Raw genomic sequence first — 27,032 nt, forward strand, 5'->3', positions numbered from 1 at the left:
TGAAACACGCAAAATTACCTTCGTTCAGATGTATGCTATCGATGACTGTATCAAATATAATTTACGAAATTGCAGAATTTTGGTTTCACGTTTTATATTCTTTAATTTTATCGAAATAATTAAGATGGGTTCCAAATCTATATAAACAAAGCAATTTGTAGTGGACAAAAGTAGGAATACCATGATTTTAGAAAAAGCAATTATATTTTATAACAGCAAAAAATTTTACATAGATATAATTACTTTTATTATTATACTACATTTATTGTACTATAATTAGTATAAAAGTTACAGATTCTCATATGTATAAATTATAATGTTAACTTTCCTTTGATAATTCTTTAGATAATTACAGAAGTGACATATGTACGTACATTTTAAATTGCAAAATTCATGCAGAGGTAAAATAAATAGGAAATATATTTTTACATAATCCGCCTAATTTTTCGATCATCAATTACGAGTCTAAATTATTGTACAAATATTAATACACGCAAAATTACCTGCATATAGATATTTATTTAAATTCATGTTATTAATCGCTATATAAAATATCCATGATTCAAATATTGCAGCAATTTTATTACATTTTTCCGATTTTATTTTTGACATTTTTAAAATTTATTATAAACAGTCTGTGCTACTCGAACACTATACATAATTCAATAAATTTATTGGATAGTTACAAAAATTACATTCATTACGCATTAAATCACAGTATCACCTGTGCATAAATAAAATAAATACAAAATATATTTTCATATAACCAATTAAATTCCCTATTCAAATTTTACGAGTCAAAATTCCCGTACAAAAATTAACATACACAAAATTATATTCTAAAATCTATGCAGTCGATCGTTACACGAAACACCTGTTTATGCAATGTAAAAATTGCAGCAATTTTACTGAATTTTTACAATTTCATTTTCCATCTTTTTAAATTTTGTTAACGTAATTACAACGGCATACAGACACCATAAGCAATCCATGCTATTTAAACACCATAAATTTATTTATTCAAATAAATTTTTTCCATAACTATAGAGATTAAATCCATTTAATAATATATTTCATGCAATACTATATATTTTCACGCAATCCATTAAATTTTCTATTCATACTTTAAAATTTCAAAATTTTCTAGAAAAATTGAAATACGTAAAATTATACTTTACCGTTTACGAAATTGCATCAATTTTTATCAGTTTTATCTTTCCCCAAATTGTTAGTATAGAATAATTTGGAATAATTTTTCGTTTGTTAGAATGTTAAATTGCACGTAAAATGGAGAGACGTATAATCGACGAGACGTGGACGCGAGTGGTTTCGAAATGGCAGTATCGTAAACTCGAGACGCCTGGTTTAAATCGATCCGACTTTCGTAAGACATCGATACAGATTTTTGCAAGGGTAAAAGTCGAAGGACAATGACTCGGGGCTATGTCCTAGTAGGATGCACCCCTGGCTAAGCTCGTACGCGGCAACGTCGAGCGATCAAGCCTCGGTATACGCTCCCTGGTCACAGTGGGGAGCCGGAGAATGGCATTATGGGTAGAGACCTTCCCTCCCTTCTCTCCAGACCTCCAGCGCGCATTGTCTGGCAGCCATATTGGAATAACAGCCAACCCCGTCGTGATTGGTCCGTTTTTTAACGGAGAACCCGTCGCTTGGCACAATACTTGTCCTGGCCATGGTTAGGCAATGCCTTGCTACGCGATAGACTATCAGTCGACTCCATGCTGTGCCTGCATCAAAATCATCTGCCAGTGCCGGCTGTTATGACTCTCCTCGAGGTCGCGCCGCCGAGGTATCATGCAGCAACCACGATGACCGCGTTATCATGAAAGAAAATTCCCTCGAAGGATCATCTTCTCCGAGTCTCCTCGCGTTCCCCACGTCCCAGCGACACCGTTCCATCCGACCAAGCTTCCAGGTCCCAGCGATCTCTCTATCGTTTCGATCCCTCTGTCCGGAGCTTCTAAATAGCTGGATAGATCGCGCAGGCGAGGAACAGTTGGACAGAAAAGTGTAATCGATGAAAATGTCGTGAGGTGTTTGCGGATCTTGCCGAGACAGTGTGCAGACCTCGACGAACCAGGATTCTTCGAGCTTGCTTCGAGTGACGTGAATAGTGCGAGCATCGTTCTTCACGCACGATCGCGAGCATGAACTCGAGAGTGACTTTCATGATAAAACTGTGATGCACTGTGGTGGTTTCATGGTGGTCGCTTTGTGGATTACCCGCGTTACGGATTACGATCTTTGAGGTATGTCCATTGCTCTAAGGAACGCCATTTTTCCCTAAAACGCGCGTCCGGGACTTCACGCGCGATGGCTAGGCACGCTTAACACGTTTGCCGTAATTACCGATACTTTCTACAGGTTCCCTTCGATCTTTTTCGTCTATTTATAACGATCTGCGGATTTACGTCCCTCTTTTACGCTATTTTCGAAGCTTATGGGATGTAAAAATAATTTCTCGAGTAGCTTTCGAGTACCTCACCGTTGCGACGGCTGCAGACGCGCGAGTTCGGTACCTGCAATTCGACTCCTCCGTTTCTACGCGAATTCTATGGTATTATTCGTCTGGCAATTTTCTGATATTATCCAAAAATGACGAAATATTTCATAATTTTCATCGATTCGAAGCGAGACTGGCATTCGAGGATCGAACAAGAGGCGTAGCGTCGATCCCTAGTAGATAGTCGATTGAAGCCTCTATAACGCCATCTGGCTTCGATTTACCTCGTTTTATCTGCTGGCTTTTACACCATTTACACATTTTAACGCAACGCTGTTACACGGCGAACGATATTGTTCTTTCTCACCAATTGTCGAAGGTTAAATTTCCAACGAACGTAAACCGTGAACCAGACTGTTCTCTCGAGCCTACTATCAGGACTTAAATTCCCAATGACCATAAAATACGCGATCAATCGCCCTTTTTCGTTCGTGAACACGCAAAATTCTGGCTACGAGTACCTAGTTAACGTTGGAATCGCATTGTTTCTATTTAATCTTGACGACGCAATGTTGTAGTCGAAACAGCATCGAACAGGGTACTCGTTGTGCCTAACGCACTATTCCTACAAGTTAATAGAGCAGCTCCGTCGGTATCCGGTCGATATGTTGGAGTAAACGAGGCTCGATAAGCATGCTGACATCGGTGAACGAGGACAATTAATGATCGAACAGGAATCGATGACCGTGATTACGAGATGGACTATTTATAGTGGCACCAGGTGACGCGGGGCCCGTTGCACGCGCGTTCGCCAAGCAAACGGGGAAAATGAGACGTCAAATGGCGACGGGAGCGTGTCGGTGTCGGTCATTGGCAGGCCTTTGTCCAGGGCTGCAAATAAGATTTGCCGGGATATATTTGTCATCCGTAGGGTAGGACAATCGTGCCGCCGCATTCGCGCCGTAGGATTGATCCGTGCAGTGGAAGCAGAGGAGCGTTCGTGTGCGAGGCTCTAGGAAGCGGACGTGGTATCAGAGGCACGAAGGATGGTACCTTTCTCGATGCCCGGGGGCCCGAAAGGGCCATTGGTCTAAAAATTTTGTCGAGTAATGCAGGAATTATTATCCGAAAAAGGGCGACGGCGCAGGGGTGCTGGAAGAAAAAGAAAATGGTCGTTAGGCGCGCGCGAAATGTGAGAAATGATCTGTCGACGTTCCCGTGGCCGTGGAAAAAGCCGACCGCGAGTTCAAAGAAGCCGTGGAATCGAAGAAGACTGAGAACCACGCCATTAGACGCACCGTGATCCAGCGAATTCGCTCGCGTTCGATTTAAACAGGCAAACATTCCTTCCCCACAGGCATTCCATCTTCCCATTTTCGTTTTTCCTTTTCTTACCGATATAATGTAGCCGTAATAAAAATATATTGTCCAAATGCCCGTTCTAAAGGTATTTTCAACGTCTTTTACCCTTTCGGTACTTGGCGTGAAATTAAAGAACTCGAAATCTCTATTCAAAATGTATTTCTCGGTTCTTTTATCAAATCGGTAGAAAATGGTGGATGAAAGAAAGTTTTAATGTTAGGTGGTACTAAACCATGCTACAATTTGAAATTTTACTACACTATTCGTATTTTTATTATTGTATTATAAGTTGTATAAAAGTTAGGGATCCTCGTATGTATAAATTATAATCGCTAATTTTTAATTTTGATTTGTCCATCACTGTGGCTCTCTCAACATCGAGTCAAAAATATTTTCGAGTTCCTTTACTTGTAAAATATATTGTTCTTCAAATTTAGATAAAATACGCGATGGTTTGAAAGAAAGTTTTAATGTTAAACCATGCTATAATTTGAAATTTTACTACACAATTCGAATTTTATGTAAATATAATTATTTTTATAATTATACTGTAAGTACTTAGTATGGAAGTTAGGGATCCTAGTATGTATAAATTATAAATGCTAATTTACAATTTAAAATTTTGTTTTGTCCATCATTGTGGCTCTCTCAACATCGAGTCAAAGATATTTTCAAGTTCCTTTACTGGGAAAATATATTGTTTTTCAAATTTAGGTAAAATACAGGATGGTTTGAAAGAAAGTTTTAATGTTAGGTAGTATTAAACCATACTATAATTTGAAATTTTACTACACAATTCGAATTTTATGTAAATATAATTATTTTTATTATTGTACTATAAGTAGTATGAAAGTTAGGGATCCTCGTATGTATAAATTATAAATGCCAATTTTAAATTTTGTTTTGTCCGTCACTGTAGCTTTCTCAACATCGAGTCAAAGATATTTTCGAGTTCCTTTACTGGGAAAATATACTGTTCTTCAAATTTAAACAAAATATACGATGGTTTGAAATATTTGTTGCAAAGATGTCTTAGAGGTCCTTCGAGATTCTCATATAGCTCTATTAACGCTAAATCGAAGTATACGGCAATTGGGAATGTCTATTTTAAAAATTTTTGCGAGTTATTTTACGATTCTACCATATTTCTCTTAATATTGAAATAAAATACGCGATAATTTAAAATTTTTATTTCAAAGATATTTCAAAATTCCTTTAACATTGTAGCATACTTTCTAGAAAAATATTTGGAAGTTTCTGTAAAATTATAACTTGGTTTGTCCAATATTAAATCGGAATGAAGGATAATTCGAAATGTATATCTCAAAGATGTTTGAGCGATTCCCAAATTAAAATGATTAACCCTTTGCACTCGGCGATTTTTTCGTTACAGGAAAATAGTAATTCGAAGACTTTCTGCCATAAAGTCGACGATATTTTTAAAACGGCAAATAAGGAATCGTATGCAAATTAAGACGTAGAATTATTTTACTTCGATATTCCACGCATCGTTGGGTAATTGTAAATTTGATATATTAATTAACATCCATCTTTAGAATCCGATTAAATGGCGACTGAGAGGCGTCCCTCGAGTGCAAAGGGTTAGCTTCGCTTTTTGAATTTTTCCAAATTTTTCTGTCAAAACGCTTGATATTAGATACTAGGTACTTAACCCTTTGGACTCGAAGATTTCTTCGTTGCGAAGATGCAATTCGAAGCTCTTCTTAGATTTTTATAAGCGTACTGATACTCTTTATGCTAAAATTAAAAAAAGAAAATCGTGAATTTGCGTGAGAAACGAACGAATAGAATAATTTTATTTCGATGTTCTTAATATAATCATCATCATCCATTATTTAAGTTATAACATTAAAACAAACGGTGACTGTGAGTCACCTTTCGAGTGCAAATGGTTAATTTTCTTCATTTAAAATAAATTTCCATTTTCTGTTTTGCAAAAATTTTTATTTTCCTTCAAGGAATTGGAGATTCCTCCAAACCTAACAGAATAATACCCAAGTATTAAATTTTATTATTTAAATATAAACCTATCTAAAATATTTCGTTCATTCCTCGTTCAACAATCTCGCCAATCTCTTCTTGGCAACTTTAATGCCAGAGAAACCGAAAAACTTTTACAATAGATTATTACCCACGTGTCTTATCCCAAACTTGACATAGTATTTCTCAAGAACAATTCGAAAAAGTAATAAATAACGCGATTGGAAATTCACTTTCTTCCAAATGATCGAAATATTATTAATTTTCGTCGTCTCGTATCTCGTTCACTTTCAAGACAGTCCGATACCAAATCATATAGTTATACATTTTATGCTTTTTTGAAATTTGAAAAAAGTGCTGCGGAGCCTGTTGAAGGGAGAGCTTCGAGTTCCCAAATTATAGGTGGCCATTATCGCGCGGTCTGCCCCGCATTTGGGCCAGACAATGGCCGCCACTACTCGTTAATGTAATAGCCATCCCAAAGGTGGGATCTTCCTTCTCGCACATACCGTACTCATGACCGGCAGAAGAACCAAAAGCCTCTTCTTCTTCTCCTCCTGCCGGCCCGCCTGTCGTTCAGTCCCGACCTGTCCGCATTCGAGCAGCCTTCGAAGAATTATTATTTTATGAGATTATTATCTCTAATAACATCACCTCTCTCGCAGGGAAAAAGGAAAAGACGATTTCGACTGTCGAAATTTCTGCCTCCGTCTCGTCCCTTTTTTTACCTTCTGCGTGCCAAAACGAGACTAATTAGCGAAAAGAGTCTCGCTGCTGAGGATTCTACCGATCAATTAGCTGTCCTACCGATAATCGCCGATCCAACTTGCTATTTCACGTACTCCGAGTTTGCTCAACTTTGAACCTCCTTTACCGCCTCTTTTACCTTTTATGCGACATATTTTTCATCACTGTCACGAAAACGTTTTCGAAATTTTATTTTCCAGTTTAGTAAGTACACCTATATCCCAGTTTAACGAAATTGTTAAATAAATAAGGATTTTCATTTTTCTGGGACATTTTATAAGTTTGGACTTCTGTTTCTTCTACTGGATATTTTTATGCCATGGATTCTGGATGAGAGCCACGTGATTGCTTCTAAAATTTCATTTTTTCCTGGAAGATTCTCTAAATTTGAACTTCCATTTCTTCTACTGGATATTTTTATGTAATGGATTCTCGATGAGAGCCACGAAATGGCTTCTAAAATTTCATTTTACGGTTTAATAGATAAGCATCAGTGTTTAAGTTAAACGAAGTTTTTAATTAATATGGTTTTTCAATTTTGGTGATCACTGAGTTGGTGAGAGCAGTTGCGAATGTTTTACACGTTGCAAATGGCGTATTATATGAGATGATCTATCTCAGGGGTCTCTCTTATTCTTTCCACAAATCTTTGACAAGAATCATATAATTAGTTTAGAAATTTACTTCCACGTTTTAGATAATTCGACGAAATTTAAATTTGCAGAAGCTTTTAATAAAATTGAGAACTAAATGCACAAATATGATAGCAGAATTTTTACACATCATAGATTGCGCATGACGCGTCTCAGAGACCCTCTATTCTTTCCACAAATTTTCACCAGAAATCGTAAAATTGGTTTCGAAATTTACTTCCATGTTTTAGATAATTCGACGATATTTAAATTTGAAGAAGGTTTTAATAAATTTAGTAATTAAGTTGATCAAATTAGTAGCAAAAATTTAACATATCGTAAATGGCGCATTATTCGTTTCAGAGATCCTCCATTCTTTTCACAGATCTTTGATAAGAATCATAAAATTAAATTCGAAATTTGTTTTTCTGTATTAAAGATTCAACGATATTTAAATATAAAGAAACTTTTAATAAATTTAGTAACTAAGTTGATAAAATTAGTAACAGAAGTTGAACACGTAAATGGCACATTATTCATCTCAGAGACCCTCTTATTCTTTCCACAAATCTTTGACAATAATCGTAAAATTAGTTTCGAGATTTACTTCCATGTTTTAGATAATACGACGATATTTAAATTTGCAGAAGTTTTTAATAAAATTGTTAACTAAATGAATAAATATAATAGCAAAGGTTACAAACATCATAGATAGCGCATGACGCGTCTCAGAGATCCTCTATGCTTTTCACAAATCTTCACCAGAAATCGTAAAATTAGTTTCGAAATTTACTTCCACGTTTTAGATAATTCGACGACATTTAAATTTGCAGAAGCTTTTAATAAAATTGGTAACTAAATGAATAAATATAATAGCAAAATTTCGACACATCATAGATAGCGCATGACACGTCTCAAAGATCCTCTATGCTTTTCACAAATTTTCACCAGAAATCGTAAAATTAATTTCGAAATTTACTTCCATGTTTTAGACAATTGGACGATACTTAAATTTTAATAAAATTGGTAACTAAATGCATAAATACAGTAGCAAAAGCTGTACACATCGTAGATGGTGCATGACGCGTCTCAGAGGCCCTCTATTCTTTCCACAAATCTTCGACAAAAATCATAAAATTAGTTTTGAAACTTGCTTTTATGTCTTAAATAATTGAACAATATTTAAATGTAAAGTTTAATAAAATTAATAACTAAATAAATAAATATAGTAGCAAAAGCTGTACATATCGTAGATGGTGCATGACGCGTCTCAGAGACCCTCTATTCTTTCCACAAATCTTCGACAAAAATCCTAAAATTAGTTTCGAAATTTGCTTTTGCGATTTAGATAATTCGACGCTATTTCAATTTGAAGAAACCTTTAATAAAATTGGTAACTAAATTGCTGAAATTAATATTAAAAGTTGTACACATCGCAGTTGACGCGTTACGCGTCTCAGAGAGCTTCTATTCTTTTCACAAATTGTAGACGAGAATTATGAAATTAGTTTCGAAGTTTGCTTCTCCGTTTAATTTCGACGAGATTGAAATGCAACGAAGACTGTAACAGTGCTTTTAATTTCTGCTGGAAATTAAACGAAAGCGATTATTAGCAAGTTGTACGCGTCATATACGGTGCCTCGCATTTAGCTGTCGTTCCTTTTACAGATCTTCGATAAATAAACTTGAAACCACTTTCGAAATTTGGTTTTCCGTTTCAACCCCTTATACCGCAATTGTGAGTTCAACTCATTGCGAATTTTCCGTGTTAAATCACATAATTCAAATAATTGTATTTATCGTATCTTAACTCTTTGCGGCACAGGATTTCAGATAATGAAATAGACCCATGTTGCATAGAAATTTTATTGCGTTTTAAATGAAACAAAATTGGTATAGAACTAATTTTTATAAAAATTAACTTACTTTCACGATTTTTCACATAAAACCAGGAAAAAAGATTGTCGCGATAAACCTTCCGCTTGCAACAATCGATGCACCTGTACTGGCATGTTGAACGTTGCCAACACGAGCGAATACGTTTATAATATTTGTCGAAGGTATTACCAACTGCTTTACGTAAATAAGACGAAATATAAACCTATGCGCATGCAGCTATTGCAATATTTCCAGGTGGGACTAAAAATGTCCCACCATGCAATACGGTGCATCAAAAAGGTGGGACACTTTTAATCCCAGCCTGCCCCAAAGAGTTAATATGCGCAAAATTCGTATAAATTGTAAAATTTCGTGTAATTTTAATGCGAATAAAATAGGCATATAACAGTCAATTGACATTGAATAATTTTACAATGCACAGTGTCGCATAATTCAATCACAGTGCCAGAATTTCATATTAAATTTTCCATAGCCAATGAAATGATCGGTATAAGAAAAATCATAAAGTCGCTTGACAAAAACGATAATATTAAATACAAAATTTGAAACGAAAAGTTTAAAAATGTTCTTGAAAAGTTTGGTCGGTCATGCTAGATTCGGTATTAATCGATAGAAATTATTTTCGAAATTTATTTAAAAATTTTATTAAAATTAATTGAAAACCGCGAGATTGAAATTTAATCACGTTTTCAGCTCTTGGTAAATAAGTCAAAGAGATTAATAGAGAAAGATTTATACATCGTAAATACAGTGGAAAGTTTCTATTTCTTTTCCAGTTCATCTTCGAAAGTCATGAAATCGCTCTCGAGATCGGCTTTTCTATTTTAATCGATACAAGGATGCTAAAATTGATCGAAACTTTTAATCCTTCTAATGAGTAAATACAATAGAAGAGATTACCAGGAAAAGATGTACGCGTCATAAGCGATGCGTTACGCATCTTGGAAAATTATTCCGTTTACATACAGGAGGCATGAAATCATCCTCGAGATTTACTTTCCTATTCAAATCGACGCGATGTTAAATTTAAAATAATTTTTAATTCGTCTTGATAACTAAATCGAATTGACTGATACAAAACGTCGTATGCATTGCATGCATTGTATGCATTGTATCATAGATGATACTTAATCCGTCATAGAGGACAATTTCTTTTATAAATAAATCTTTAAATCTTTTATAAATAAATCTTTAAATCTTTTATAAATAAATCTATAAATCTTGGAGAAAAATCGTGAAATAACTCTTAGCATATTCTTTTCTATTTTAAGTAATACGTCGATATTAAAATATGTAATAAATCTTTCTTTAATTTTGTTTAATAATTAAATCGAAAAAATCTATAGGAAAACGTTTACGTATCGTAGATGACGTGTTGCCAGTTTTAGAGAGCAATTTCGTTTATTGTAAATTTTTTAAATTAGTATATCACTCATGAGATTTGTTTTTCTAGTTTAATCGATACTAAAATGTAAAAATATTGTTTATTCTTTTTTATACTTAACTGGAAAAGATTAATAGGGAAGTATTTACACGTGGTAAATGCTAGACAGTGTTTGTAAGTACATCTTCTTCACAGATTTTCTGCGAAAATTACAAAATCACACGCGAGATTAATTTTTCTACTGCAATAGATACGATGATATCAAAATTTAACGAAACTTTTAATTATTTTTAAGAATCGGAGAGATTAATGGAAAGAGATTTACGCGTTGCAGATAAATTGTGCGGGCTGCTTCTATTTCTTTTTCGCAAATTACATTTCTGTTTCAGTCGATACAATGGTACTAAACTTCAACGTATCTCTTAAATCTTCTGAATAAGTAAATTGAAAAGATTTATAAAAATATTTACACGTCGCAGATAAATAGTACGAAGAGTCTCCATCTTTTTCCGTAAATATTCTTCAAAAATTATAATATTATTCTTTAAAATTACCTTTTCTTTTCAACCAATACGACGATTCTAAAATTCAATGAATCACTTAATTCTGCTTATCAAACATATGTAGAAAAAATTAATAAAAAGAAGATGTACCCATTGTAGATAAATAATATAAAGAATCTTTATTGCTCTTTCACAGATTTTCCAAATTTGGAAAATTTTTACGTCCCAATCAATACATTGATATTAAAATTCCCCAAATCTCTTAATTCTTCTTAACAACTAAATATAGAAAAATTTGGAGAAGAAAAGTCGCATCCATCGTAAGTGAATAATATAAAGAATCTCCATTCCCTTTTCGCAGATTTTTGAAATTTACGAAATACTTCGTTCTAGTCGATGCGACGATATAACGATATTAAAATTTCTTAAATTTCTTAATTCTACTTAGTAACTGAATATATAGAAAAAAATCGAAGACGAAAAGTCTCACCAATCGTGGATAAACGATATAAAGAATCTTTATTCCTTTTTCACAAAATTTAAAAATTTTAAAAATTTTTCGTCCCAATCGTCATGCCGATATTAAAATTCCCCTTAATAACTAAATATCGAAAAGTTGAAGTAGAAAAGTCACATCCGTCCTAGATAAATGATACAAAGAATCTTTACTGCTTTTTCACAGATTTTCAAAACTTGGAAAATTTGTTCGCCCTAATTGACACGTCGATATTAAAACGCCACGAGACTCTTAATTTTCTTTAACAACTAGATATCAAAAAGTTGAAGAAGAAAAATTGCACTGATCGTAGATAAACGATAAAAAGAATCTTTATTCCTTTTTCACAAATTTTCAAAGCTTCGAAAATTTTTCGTCCCAATCGACACTCCGATATTAAAATTCCCCAAATTTGTTAATTCTCTTTAACAACTAAATATCAAAAAATTAAAAAAGGAAAGAAAAATTGCACTGATCGTAGATAAACTATATAAAGAATTTCTATTCCTTTCTCACAATTTTTCCAAATTTCGAAAATTTTTCGTCCCAATCGATACTTCGATATTAAAATTTCCCAAATCTCTTAATTCTCCTTAACACCTGAATATCAAAAAGTTAAAAAAGAAAAATTGCACTGATCGTAGATAAACTATAAAAAGAATCTTTATTCCTTTTTCACAAATTTTCAAAGCTTCGAAAATTTTTCGTCCCAATCGACACTCCGATATTAAAATTCCCCAAATTTGTTAATTCTCTTTAACAACTAAATATCAAAAAATTAAAAAAGGGAAATTGCATTGACCGTAGATAAACGATACAAGGAATCTTTATTCCTTTTTCACAAATTTTCAAAGCTTCGAAAATTTTTCGTCCCAATCGACACGCCGATATTAAAATTCCCCAAATTTGTTAATTCTCTTTAACAACTAAATATCAAAAAATTAAAAAAGGAAAATTGCACTGACCGTAGATAAACGATACAAAGAATCTTTATTCCTTTTTCGCAAATTTTCGAAGCGTAGAAAATTTTTCGTCCCAAATCGGCGCGTCGATATTAAAATTCCCCGAGTCTCTTAATTTTCCTTACAAACGAAAGCTGGAAAAATTGAAATAGGAAAGGTGGTACATATAGCGGATGTTGCGTGGCGCGTTTGGAGATGGACGCGTCGCGACGGCAAGGCGAGCAGGAGCCGGGTCGCGTTCGGAGCGTGCGTAAGGGATGAAGTAGGGTAGAAACGGGGACGCGCGATTGGCCGTGGGGCGGGAACGTTCGGGGGTTGTTCAAACCAGCAGGTGGATCTTCAACAACACCCCTTTGTCCCTCAATTAGTTACGTTTTTTCCTTTCCTGTCCCTCCTCCGAAATTTTACCTGTCCGTCGGCTACAGTCAGTTTTCGAGTGCTGCGCCTCCAGACGAACGGTTTTAGTCGAGTCACAGTGAATCCGGTTTGCTCGAATCATCCTAGAACGGCTTTTATTTATAATCTTTTTTCAACGTGCACCAACGCCGCGTCTCCGGCCGAGCATAACGCGTCGTTAGACACTTTTCATAGAAACTTGGCAAATCTTCCAACCGCCTGATCGATCGGAACACCTTTCCTGGGACGGAAACGATCGAATAAATTCGCGTCCTCGCGTGTGATTTCGTGCACTTTGCGTGATAAATATTCCCCGGGATACGGTGCAAACAGGAAGAAGACGATCTTCTGCCAGACATGACCTTACGCGTTGTGAAAAATCGCTAAGCAGTTTGATCGTGGTTGCGAACGGTGACACGAGATCCATGGGGACGACCATGGCGTCGTGTTCCACGCACAGAGTATATGTTTTAACCTCTCCTAATCTTTATTATTTATCATTTTCCCTCGAAAACCTGTCTCCGTTCTCGTTTTTCGCTTATGCTACCGAATCGAACAATAGTAAACGAATTACAGTGATCGACGCGGAATACTCGTGGAACGCGATCCATCCCGTGGTATGCAATCTTAGGAACAATTAAATACTTTTAAACTATCGTTAAGACTCGTACTCGGGCACGCGATTCTGTTTACGCTTACTTATGTTTCATCAGCCGATAATTTGCTCGCGTGTGCGTTCCTTCCGTGAGTCAGACAACAAAAGTCGCTATTAGATAGGTCGAGACACGAGTAATTCCGTTTTTATTTTTAACTTTTTCATTTTCCGATTCGTGATTCGGTTTCTTGGAGAAAAGACGGAGTGGAATAAGAATCGGACGTGTGTGTGTTACAGGTGAATACATCCACAATTCGGGTCATCAGGGTGAAAGAGGAAGCACCAGGGCCGAGGAAGACGAGCAGCTCCTCAGAGACGCGTCGTTGGATTTAGACAATCACCCTTTGGCAGGATTAACCGATGATTCTTTGGGATTAACCGATACTTTAGAGCTCGAGAATGATTTTCCTACGGACCTACTCGGAAGTGGCCTCTTAGGAAGCGCTAACGTCGAAGGTCTTCTCAATAACGACACCTTGGGTCTTCCCGACGGATTCAATCTCGAGGAGGCGCTACAACTCGTTGGCCTCGATGAGGCGCAACCAGAGGTTTGTTGCATATCGTCTGTAAATAATTTGCCGAATTTTTATCTCCTTTTCGCGAATTTCTCAAATAATCGCAATTACGGTATAAATATTTATTAGAAATTTTTGAGCGAGAAAATAAATTTGTATATCGAGTATTTTGCTTTTCGAAGAGTGAAGTATAGTCTTGTATTCTATTCGCTGTCCATCTTATTTTTTGATTTTATTGTTCCTAGAATATTTATTAGAAATTATTTTCGAGCGAGAAAATAAATTTGGATATCGATTATTTTGTTTTTGGAAGAGTGAAGTATAGTCTTGTATTCTATTCGCTGTCGATCTTATTTTTTGATTTTATTGTTTCTAGAATATTTATTAGAAATTATTTTCGAGCGAGAAAATAAATTTGGATATCGAGTATTTTGCTTTTCGAAGAGTGAAGTATAGTCTTGTATTCTATTCGCTGTCGATCTTATTTTTTGATTTTATTGTTTCTAGAATATTTATTAGAAATTATTTTCGAGCGAGAAAATAAATTTGGATATCGAGTATTTTGCTTTTCGAAGAGTGAAGTATAGTCTTGTATTCTATTCGCTGTCGATCTTATTTTTTGATTTTATTGTTTCTAGAATATTTATTAGAAATTATTTTCGAGCGAGAAAATAAATTTGGATATCGAGTATTTTGCTTTTCGAAGAGTGAAGTATAGTCTTGTATTCTATTCGCTGTCGATCTTATTTTTTGATTTTATTGTTCCTAGAATATTTATTAGAAATTATTTTCGAGCGAGAAAATAAATTTGGATATCGAGTATTTTGTTTTTCGAAGAGTGAAGTATAGTCTTGTATTCTATTCGCTGTCGATCTTATTTTTTGATTTTATTGATCCTAGAATATTTATTAGAAATTATTTTCGAGCGAGAAAATAAATTTGGATATCGAGTATTTTGCTTTTGGAAGAGTGAAGTATAGTCTTGTATTCTATTCGCTGTTAATCTTAGTTTTTGATTTTGTTGTTTCTAGACATTTCGGAATATATTCGGTTTGTCGAAATACCGATACACGGAAATATAGTTTGCAGGAAAAGGAAAAGATAGGAATATATAAATGTAGATATGGAAATACGAAGATACAGTTTATAGAAATTTTGAAATGAGGAAATATGGAAATATACGAAAATAATTTATAAAAATATAGCTTACAGAGATAGGAAAATATAAAAGTATAGAAATGTGGTTCATAGAAATATAAAGATCGAGAAATTTACGAGAAATTCGAAATTTCTTTTGACACTGTTTGGAAACTCGAGTTGCAAACATAATTTCGTCACAATTTCGATTATATTTCGTCTTTTATACGATTTTTAATTATTTTCTATCGGGGAAATTTCATTATACCTTGGTGCCCCTTTTTCAATTTCGTTATTTATACAAATTTATTATCGTAGCTTTAAAAATCTCGAATTGTGGACATAAGATGACGCAATTTCGGTCAAATTTACGTCAATCCTCCAACGCTTCCATTTTGTTCTTCTAATTTTTATCGTCGCATCCATGACACGAGGATTAATACAGCTATGTATAAAACGAACTCGGATAATCATTCTTATACCTGAAAATTACAATTTCCCAAAATTCCTTTATCACTCAGTGTTGTGTAGAAATATATTTCACGGAAATACACAGATCGAGAAATTTACGAGAAATTCGAAATTTCTTTTGCCACTGTTTGGAAACTCGAGTTGCGGACATAATTTTGTCACAATTTTGATTATACCTCGTTTTTCATACGATTTTTAATCATTTTCAACCGTGGTGACGGTATAATTTCAATAAAACGACCGCGAATGTTCCAAATTCTCAGAAATTCGAAAATTTCATTACCCCTCGGTGTCCCTTTTCCAATTTCGTTATTTATACAAATTTATTATCGTAGCTTTAAAAATCCCAAGTTGTGGACATAAAATGACGCAATTTCGGTCAAATTTACGTCAATCCTCCAACGCTTCCATTTTGTTCTTCCAATTTTTATCGTCGCATCTATGACACGAGGATTAAAACAGATATACAGATAACCCTCCTATAACACGGTTTCACTATAACACGATTCATAAATTGCGGGAACCCTCCTACAACACGGCATCCTATAACACGGTTTCGCTCTAACAAATTAGATATTACGCAAAAACCTTTGACGAGGAAGAAATTTATTAAATTGAAGTTTCGTTAACTTAAAATAATATTTTTGTTTTGCTTTGTGTTGTACATACGTTTATATTTTTAATAAAAATTAAGTTGTTCATGTAGAGTTAACGAAAAATTTGTTTTTAGTAAATTTTCGAAACGTAACCCCCCTTTTCGTACTTATTCTGGGTTTCATACAACACGGTATTTTCTGGGAACCTATCTACCGTGTTATAGGAGGGTTACCTGTATATATAAAACAAACTCGTACAGTCATTCTTACGCTTAAAATTCCAATTTATCACCGAGTGTCCTATATTCCTGAAGCAAGAAGGTGCTCCGAGATTGAATCGCGATAATATAACGTCTCATCTATTTCAAACTGCCCCTTGACGCGGCTAATCGAATAATTAGGACGAAGCTATAATTAATGCAGCGAAACGAATTAACGCTGGAAACTGGAAATGAGAAAATGGCGGGCTCTCGGTTCCCTTTCGTCCATTTCACCCGTCCGAAAGGCGCGATATCGGCACTGTAATACCGAAGCTGTGCACACAGGAAACGAAGCCGGAAGTGAAGAAGAAGGAAAAAGATAGGATCGGAGAATCGACGAGTGCAAAGGACGAGACGGCTATTACCAGCTCGAGCAGCGTCGAGGTCACGAAGTCATCCAAGTGCGAGGATCCTGAGACCGGCGACATGATTCACACACCGCAGTTTCATCATCCCCATCATCCTCACCATCGTTCCTTCCAGGTACGCACGGCCTTCATTTTATTGTCTTCGAGCTATCGTTATCGTGCTCGACGTCGTTGCTGGATCGGTCTGTGCGACGAGCGCGAAAAAACTGGTATTTTCATGACCTCTTGATCGAATATTAAGCGAGCTAGTTCATAAGGAAATCCGACTCGTACCAGCGCTCCTGATGCGCGATGCATGCATGTATTAAATAAGCTCACCTTGATTTGCCTCGGTATGTTTAAATTACCAATATAAATATGCATAACGTTCTTGCAACCGTGCCATCGAGACCTCGCGTTTGCTATGCTGTAATTAACGTATATCGCGTGTCGTAATATAACGTAACTCCTGGACCAGCATACTTTTTCCTACCAATCACCTATCGACGTCGCAGCATATTACAGCCATGCTCCAGCCATGTTTCAGCCATGTTTGAGACGTGTGTTCCAGCTGAAACTGGACCAGACTTTGGGTCGCTGATTAACTTTCCAGGTAGTTAATATCCGCGTATTTTCCTGCTCCTCGCGTTACGTTCATCCTTAAGAGTCGTTTCAAGATTTTCACTACCTATTCCGGACCTTTCCGCGCTTTTTGTCCAGCCAGATACACGGAGTTTGCGCGATATCGCGAACGGTATACGGGTGATATACGAAGTAAAAAACAAATTGCAGGAAGATAAGACACGGCTGGTAAAAGCACATAGAGATGTTATAGCTGAATGTTTAGCGTTTACGATCTACAAATGGAGCATGCAGCAGCACCGCGAGAACAACGTCTCCGGGTACGTGCGTGGAAATTACACCTCGTCACCACTCTTTCGCCTCGTTCTCGATGCACCCTAAATATTTACTCGTTACATAACGAATACGGAATTTTTACGCGTGTATTTAGTCGGATTTCTCTGGTTCGAATGATATATTGGGTTGGCAAGAAAGTTCTTTCGGTTTCTTAGTGTGAAATAAAACTCAATTTTTTCTATACGGTAAATGAACTTTAATCGGTCAAATATCTTCCATTCCATTCGATGACCTTTTGCCACCTTTCTGGTAACTTCATGATCCCGCGCTCATGGAATTTCTGGTCCTTATCTGCAGAAAACTTAACCAAGTGCGTAAATCTCAGAAGGTCGACCAGAACGTTGTGGGTATCTTTCAGTGAAAAATCTTCAGAACGAAATTTTTTAAACTAATTCTGACACGTGCGTTCTGTTAAACAATCGACACCATAAACTTCTCGTATCTCTTTGCGAGCCTCAGCCGCATTCTTGCCTTTATGAAAATAAAAAAGTAAAATGTGTCGAAAATGCTTATTTTTGCACTCCATGTTAAGACTGACCGTGAACTGACAGTTGTAAACGAAATTACGCGGAATTTCACGAAATAGCAATCTAAAGGTATCGACTACCACATCTGAAAAGAAAAAAATTCTAACATTGACAAAAGAATAACTAAACAAGCATAACATTATTTACCGATGCAAACCGAAATTACTTTGTTGCCAACCCAATAGATCAATGTCTGTGATAAAATTCCTTTTCTTTGTTTTTATCGTTTCCCGATGAGAATGTGACATCGTAAAGAAGTTATTTCTAGGTAGCGCCATTTTTCCGTGAATAATAAGACGACACACGGAGCTTTTATGCAGCTCGTTAACGTTGATAGTATGAAATTTGAAATTAGTCGAAATTAGTTCGAGTGAACGAGGAATTTTGAAAATTTTTAAATTTTAATATTCGAAATCGTTATTTTCTCAAACGGGATTATTTTTATTTTAATCGAAGACTGTGATAAAATACCTTTTCTTTCTTTTTTATCGTTTCCCGATGAAAATGTGACATCGTAAAGAAATTATTTCTAGGTGGAGCTTCTATGCAGCTGGTTAACGTTGATAACAGTATAAAATTTGGAATTAGTCGATCGTTCGAGTGAATGAGGAATTTTGAAAATTTTTAAATTTTAATATTCGAAATTGTTATTTTCTAAAACGGGATTATTTTTATTCTGATTGAAAACTATAGTTGTTATTATAATCGAAGACTAATTTGTACGCGTGTTGAGTGCTTTTAATGTCACTTAGTACATTTTACGTTGATTCGAAATATTTTACGATTAAAATTTTTTGATATTTTCGTAATGGACGACGTAAAATTAAATATTAAAGACGGATAAGCTAGTAGATTTTATATATCAATATAAATGTCATATATTTTTGCGTTATTTAGTGCATTCTATCTTGATTTGCAATATTTTACATACATGAATCTAATATTATCTCAAGGAAAGTATGAACCAGCATACTATTCGTACGAGCGATATGCAAATGTACAGAGAATTAATTAGAATACGACAATAAAAGGATTGGAATAGATAAAACCATATTATATGCGAGACAAAAACAGTTTCATTGAATTCTCTGCTCTTTTATAATTTAATTATTAATTATTAATGTGAGTTTCATAGTCTAGTAACGGGTAATTTAATTAACTCGTGACTTATTCGACTTTTACTATGAATATTTTAATATGAATATTATCAAAGGTAAGACAATTATATTATATCGTATTATATTGTGCTTAAGTATAATTTCTAGGTAACAAAAATACGAAACTTTTTTATTTGTTGTATACGATTGTTTAAATATATCTGTGTGTAAATTGTTGAGAAAAATATGTTTCGGTTATAATTACAGTCGAGCATAATCATACGTAAGCAATGCATACGTGTATGTGCTTAATATAACATTATACTTATAAAATCTCTTATTACGCTTTAAATTTCATACTTAAATTTCCCCTTCTTATAAATAGATTCCATCGACTAACAGGACTTTAATTTCGCTATAAGATTATAAAGTAGATACAGCTCCAGTGCATTTTCATCAGGAATTACGTTAATATCCGCAAATTTATATTATTAACATTCTTCATACGTTACTTTTTAACTTTAAACTCAATATTTTTAATATTATATTATTACTAAATTAATATCAAATAAACCTTAATACTCGGTATATTTTTTCGCATTTTATATTGTATCCATTATTATTACTCACCGTATGTTACTTTTAATTTCAAACTCAATATATGAAAAATGTTACATTGATATTTGATAAATTAAAAAATTAATATTACAAAATATGAGTAATCAGTAAAACAATAAAACAACACTTTCCATCAACTACTCTATATGTAAATCATCATCGAGTGAAATCGTAATAACCAGTGTTATTTTTCATATTTTGTATTATTTTATTATTATTCTGTAAATTATTTTTTAATTTAAAACTTAATATTACATACGATTCGTTAATATTAAATAAATTCAAAAATTAGGTATTACATACGTTTCGTTAATATTAAATAAATTCAAAAATTAGGTATTACAAACGTTACGTTAACATCAAATAAATTAAAAAATTAGACATTACAAACGTTACGTTAATATTAAATTAATGGAAAATTGGATACCACAAACGTTACGTTAATATTAAATAAATTCAAAAATTGGATATTACGAATGTTACGTTAACATCAAATAAATTAAAAAATTGAATACTACAAACGTTATGTTAATATTAAATTAATGAAAAAATGGATACCACAAACGTTACGTTAATATTAAATTAATAAAAAATTGGATATTACAAACGTTACGTTAATATTAAATAAATTAAAAAATTAAATATTACAAACGTTACGTTATTATGAATTAATGAAAATTACAAAAATTAAATAAATTCAAAAATTAGATATTACAAACGTTACATTAATATTTAATATTTAATAAATTCAAAAATTAGATATTACAAACGTTACATTAATATTTAATATTTAATAAATTCAAAAATTAGATATTACAAACGTTACGTTAACATCAAATAAATTCAAAAATTAGACATTTCAAACGTTACGTTGTTATTAAATTAATGAAAAATTTGATATTACAAGCGTTACATTAATATTAAACAATTTGAAAACCTGATATTACGAAATATTAATACTTAGCAAAACAAGATTTCCATCAATTACCTAATTTATAAATCAATACCAAGCACCAAGTAAAATCTCAACGTTAAGTACACTTTTCCGCTCCTTTTTCGTTCCCCGTGTAAAGATATTTATTTAAAGATATTTTAAATAAAAATTCCACCACTGACGCAATGCCGTAAATAACATTGTTTAGCATAGGCTAGGTTTTAGCCCAGCTTAGGGCTACTAGATACGTGGATAATGCAATTGCGGAATTTGTTCCTAGGAGTAGTAGCTCAGTTACAATAGATTTAAGATAGCAAATCCGGTTTACAATATGCCAGTGCTGCTAAAATAAATTAAATAGCTTATGCAACAACGTAACAGAGATCGACTTGTTGACACGTGCGATTTTTTCCCAACGAATTTCATGCTGCAGAGAACTTTACGACTCGCCTAAGCGCTGATCTGTGCAAATCGAACGAACGATGGCTTCGATACCCATCGAGAAAGCTCCATATTTGCACCACCACGCGATTTCGAGGATTTCCATATAGATAGCCAGCTTCGTCATTTGATGCATTTTAGGTGACTTAATTCCGCAATGGCTTATGCGCGTCTGGAACCAGTTTTCGATAAATTACACTTGATGTCCGAGGAACAAGAGCTAGCCAGTCACATGGGGAATTGCATAGCTACGTGTAGATGTAACTTTTCAACGCAAGCTTTTCGTTTTCATTCGAATTGTCTGAATCGCTGCGCCATGTTTGGAAGCATCGAGTACACGAAACGAATAATGTCGCGAATAACGTTTGAAATGCGGATAAATATACGGAAATAACATTGTCTCTTTGCTTACCTTTTATCGTATCACAGAACAAAGTATAGTACACGTGGAATCCATTTTTATTTCAAGCATTTGTCTTCCTTTGTTTAGTTATATAATAAATTCATTTTTGTGTAGCTTGCTTTTTTAAGACAAATTTATATTTTCTTGGCAATTAATAATTTTGTTGATATTGTTTATATGATTTTTCTTTATACTCTCATCGTATGAAAAAAAATAAAATTTTGATTGTATACAATTTTTAATAATTTCGTTTTCATGTCAGATGACCGAGAAATAAATTTCTTGTGAGTCAGAATTTTTGGGAGTAAGAAATTTTTGGGAGTTCGTGGATTTAACCCTTTGCACTCGGTGATCGTTTCATTACAGAAAAATAGTAATTCGAAGACTTTCTGCCATAAAGTCAACGATATTTTTAAAACGGTAAGTAAGAAATCATATGCAAATTAAGACGTAGAATTATTTTACTTTCACATTCCACGCATCGTTGGGTAATTTTAAATTTGATATATCAATTAATATCGATCTTTGGAATTTGATTAAATGGTAACTGAGAGGCGCGACTCGAGTGCAAAGGGTTAATATATCTTGGTCGCCATGAAATAAAGCAATTTATGCTTCGAGCAAAAAGTTACTCTAAAAGTGAGAAAATCTTTGAAAGTATTTTGTAACGCGATTTTATTATCAAATTAAAATGGTGACTGAGAGGCGCGACTCGAGTGCAAAGGATTAATATATCTTGGTCGCCATGAAATAAAGCAATTTATGCTTCGAGCAGAAAGTTACTCTAAAAGTGAGAAAATCTTTGAAAGTATTTTGTAACGCGATTTTATTATCAAATTTTGTTAGAGCTAAAAGACAATTCGAGTGTTACCAATTTTATTGGTGATATAATATTCTGTTATATAGTATATTTATATGGTATATATTTGCTGATATAATATTCTGTTATATCCATAATTCTGTTGTCGCCAATTTTATTTAGAGATTGGTGCTTTCGATTCACTGCAAAGAAATAATTTAATTTTTCTAAATTTTAGTTATTTTGTACTGACTATAGGTGATAAGCAACCTAATCAATTTATGTTTCATGTACTTCGACGTATATTTAATTTAACTAAAGCATCTAATTAATCGTCATGAATAATTTTTGCAATGGTTTGTCTTTTAAATTTATATTTTCTGCTGTAAAATTTTGGCATCAATAAAAATTATACGTTCGTTTATTATACTTTCTTCAAAAATTCTAGTAAAGTTACAAGTATAAGGTCTATTATGTTATTACACAGTTTGTTCAACCTGTTTAATGTATCCAAAAATAATATTTCAAAATTAATTTTTTAGTACAGATATTTTTTAAATATTAAATATTGAAGAAAAATCAGAAAGTAATGAAATTGGAAAATATTTGTAATTTTCACATGTCCCCAATTCAGAAAATTGTGCAAATCAATTGCGCAAGACTCGATACATGGATCAGACATTTTATTACCAACTAATAACCAATTGCATTTTTGCGTTAAAAATTTTCATATTATTTATGGTCTTTTAATAATTCAAAATTTTCGCGATGTTGAATATTTATTTTCAGTCGATTTTCATAATAAATATAAATTACCAATTTTTATTTAGACACCGACACTAGTTTAAAATATGATGCTCATTGAAACATTCGAGTAAATAAAGTGAAATACCACGGAGCTCACAAATCAAACGTATATCGTTTCTTTACAGGTATCATAACGTTAATACTACTTCGCGAATTTCGAAAGTCATAATCATCTTCGCTAATATGCATATTTTCATCAACAGTTGGTATTTCTGGTAATAACTAAATTATCCACAGATAGTCCTGCAATACTGCAATATTGTTATGTGCTTCGTCACTATTCATATTTAAAGGGTTTAGAAAATTAATTCACTTTGCAAATTGTCAAAGAATTTCTAATTTCGTTGTTACTCGTTATTGTATTATGATTATTCTTCGCTAACACATAGAAAATAGAATTATATATTAATATCAGAATTTTAAATCACGGTAAAAGCAATATTACCTTACTCCATCATCCTATCCCTATCAACCAAAGCATTCAGGAGAATTAAAAAAGAAATTTTAACTGAGAAAACTTTCGCGAATGTTACGATATTTTTAATAATATATAAATTGTCCATATTTAAAGACTTTAGAAAATTATTTCACGTTACAAATCGTCAAAGAATTTCTAAGCATCGGTTATTTAGAAAATTAATTCGCATTACAATTTATCAGAGAATTTTTAACTATTGCTAGTTATTATTTTATTATGATCATTCTTCGCTAGCACATAGAAAATAGAATTACATATTAACCCTTTGCACTCGACGACTTTTGGCTAGAGAAGGGTAGAAATTCAAAGATTCTTTACTAAAACGCTGACGATACTTTCTTGAACAGTAAATAAAGAATTGTATAATAATGGAATTGTAGAATTATTTGATTTCGTTACCTCGCACACTTACATTGCATTAAATTTGATATATTAATTAATATCGATCTTCCAAATTTTATGAAATGGTGACTGAAGCTCATCTCTCGAGTGCAAAGGGTTAATATCAGAATTTTAAATCACGGTAAAAGCATTATTAGCTTACACCAGCAACCAAAGCATTCAGGGAAATTAAGAAAAAATTTAATCAACCAAGAAAACTTTCATAAATTTTACGATATTTTTAATAATATATAAATTGTCCTTATTTAAAGAATTTAGAAAATTAATTCGCGTTGCAATTTATCAGAGAGTTTTTAACTATTGCTACTTATTATTGTATTATGAACATTCATCATTAACACATAGAAGATAGAATTATATATTAATATTACAATTTTAAATCACAGTAAAAGCAATATTAGCTTACTCCATCAACCAAAGAATTCAGGGAAATTAAGAAAAAATTTAATCAACCAAGAAAACTTTCATAAATGTTACGATATTTTTAATAATATATAAATTGTCCTTATTTAAAGAATTTGGAAAATTAATTCGAGTTGCAATTTATTAAAGAATTTTTAACTATTGCTAATTATTATTGTATTATGATCATTCTTCGTTAACACATAGAAAATAGAATTATATATTAATATTACAATTTTAAATCACGATAAAAGCAATATTAGCTTACTCCATCAACCAAAGCATTCAGGGAAATTATGGAAAACTTTAATCAACTAAAAAAGCTTCCGCGAATGTTACGATATTTTTAATAACTTAAAAACTGTTCATATTTAAAGAATTTAGAAAATTAATTCATGTTAGAAATCGTCAAAGAATTTCTTATCGTTGCTACTTATTATTGTATTATGATCATTCTTCACTAAAACATAGAAAATAAAATTATATATTAATATTACAATTTTAAATCACGGTAAAAGCAATATTACCTTACTCCATCATCCTATCCCTATCTACCAAAGCATTCAAAACAATTTATATGTTATTAAAAATATCGCAACATTCGTGATAGTTTTCTTAGTTTAAATTTCTTTTTTAAAACTAAGAAAACTATCACGAATGTTACGATATTTTTAGTAACATATAAATCGTCCATATTTAAAAAATGTAGAAAGTTAATTCACGTTACAATTTATTAGAAAATTTTTGACTATTTTCATTTCTTATCGCGCTATAATTATTTTCTGATATATGAAACATTCGTTGCTCCTTTGAGATATATTAATATCTAAATTTCAAGTCACTATAAGGACCTAAAAGAATAAAACAAAGTTCGATCAAACAGAAAAATTCTCACAAATGTCTCGCAATAATTCTAATAACAGATGGACTATCGATATTTAAATAATTTAGAAAATTCACGTTACAATTTACGAAAAATCTTGTAACGCCTGTCTTTATTACTACGTCATATCGGTATATGACTAATACATAGAGAATAGAAATATCGTCATCTCTTCGCAATGTATTAACACTTTGCATTCGAAGACTTTTTTGCTATAAGGAAGTAGCAACTCGAAGCTTTTCCACCGTAAAATCAGTGACATTTGCGACACGTGACGTATTCTACCATAAAGCCGGGTATAACTTTATGCGTAGAGCTGTTTTGTTTCAGTATTTCCCGCTCGTTACATTATTTTAAACTCAATACGGATTATAAATCTTCGGAATTTTGCGGATAGAGTTTTACTGCCTAAAAATCGCCTTTCGAGTGCAAAGTGTTATTACCTCAATTTCAAATCGCTGTAAAATCCCCTAAAAATTCCATTTCGAATCGTTGTAAAATCCCCTAAGCAGAAAAATTTTCGCAAATGTCTCACGATGTTTCTAACAATAGATAAACTATCCTTGTTTTTAAAGAATTTAGAAAATTCACGCTACAATTTTTCAAAAACCTCTGACCATTGTTCCTCATCATTGCGTTGTCATATTTGACACGTAATAAATAGAAATATGTAATAAGTATCGATATTTTAATCTATTTGAAAGCATACTCTTCTCAAGAATCTAAACCAAGAAAACTCTCACGAATTTCGCGCGATATTTCTGATAACAGATTATTATATCTACATCTGTAGAATTTAGAAAATTGACATTTGAGAGAACTGACAACTTTAGAAAACTTCAGGAAAGTTGACATTTACCAAAAATTTCTAACCATTATCTACCATTGCTGCGTTAATATTATATTAACTCATACATAGAAAATAGAAATATCTCGTCATGCATCCACGATGCGTTAACAGTTAAATTCGAAACTATCGTCAAAAGCCATACTTCTTCCCAAAGGAAAATAAAATCCTCGAAAACTCTCATGAATTTCGTGCAATATTTCTGATAATAGACTATTATCTACATCTGTAGAATTTAGAAAATTGACATGGGAGAAAACTAGCAATTTTAGAAAACTTTGGAAATATTGACAATTATCAAAAATTTCTAACTATTATCTACCATTACCAATACATAGAAAATAGAAATATCCCGTCATGCATCGACCATAAGTTAACACTTGAATTCGAAACGATCGTCAAAAGCCAAAGGAAAATAAAATCCACGAAAACTCTCACGAATTTCATACAATATTTCTGATAATAGACTATTCTATAGACATTTATAGAATTTAGAAAATTGACATGGGAGAAAACTTTGGAAATATTGACAAGTATCAAAAATTTCTAACTATTATCTACCATTACCAATATACATAGAAAATAGAAATATCTCGTCATGGATCGACCATACGTTAACACTTGAATTCGAAACGATCGTCAAAAGCCA

The 27,032-nt window shown here is 32.9% G+C and overlaps 1 protein-coding gene across 1 annotated transcript in view; it reads left to right on the forward strand.

Moving 5' to 3' along the window:
- The window catches only part of cnc (NFE2 like bZIP transcription factor cap-n-collar), a 257,189-nt gene that overhangs the window by 160,830 nt on the left and 69,327 nt on the right, over positions 1-27,032 (forward strand). Inside the window, exons 4-5 of the mRNA XM_017900412.1 lie at positions 13,739-14,049; positions 16,766-16,963. Of these exons, the coding sequence (XP_017755901.1) occupies positions 13,739-14,049; positions 16,766-16,963 (509 nt within the window). The remainder of the gene's footprint in view (positions 1-13,738; positions 14,050-16,765; positions 16,964-27,032) is intronic.

This window comes from Eufriesea mexicana, unplaced genomic scaffold (assembly GCF_001483705.2).
Source record: "Eufriesea mexicana isolate 0111107269 unplaced genomic scaffold, ASM148370v2 scaffold1178, whole genome shotgun sequence".
In the NCBI taxonomy this organism is placed as follows: Eukaryota; Metazoa; Arthropoda; class Insecta; order Hymenoptera; family Apidae; genus Eufriesea; species Eufriesea mexicana.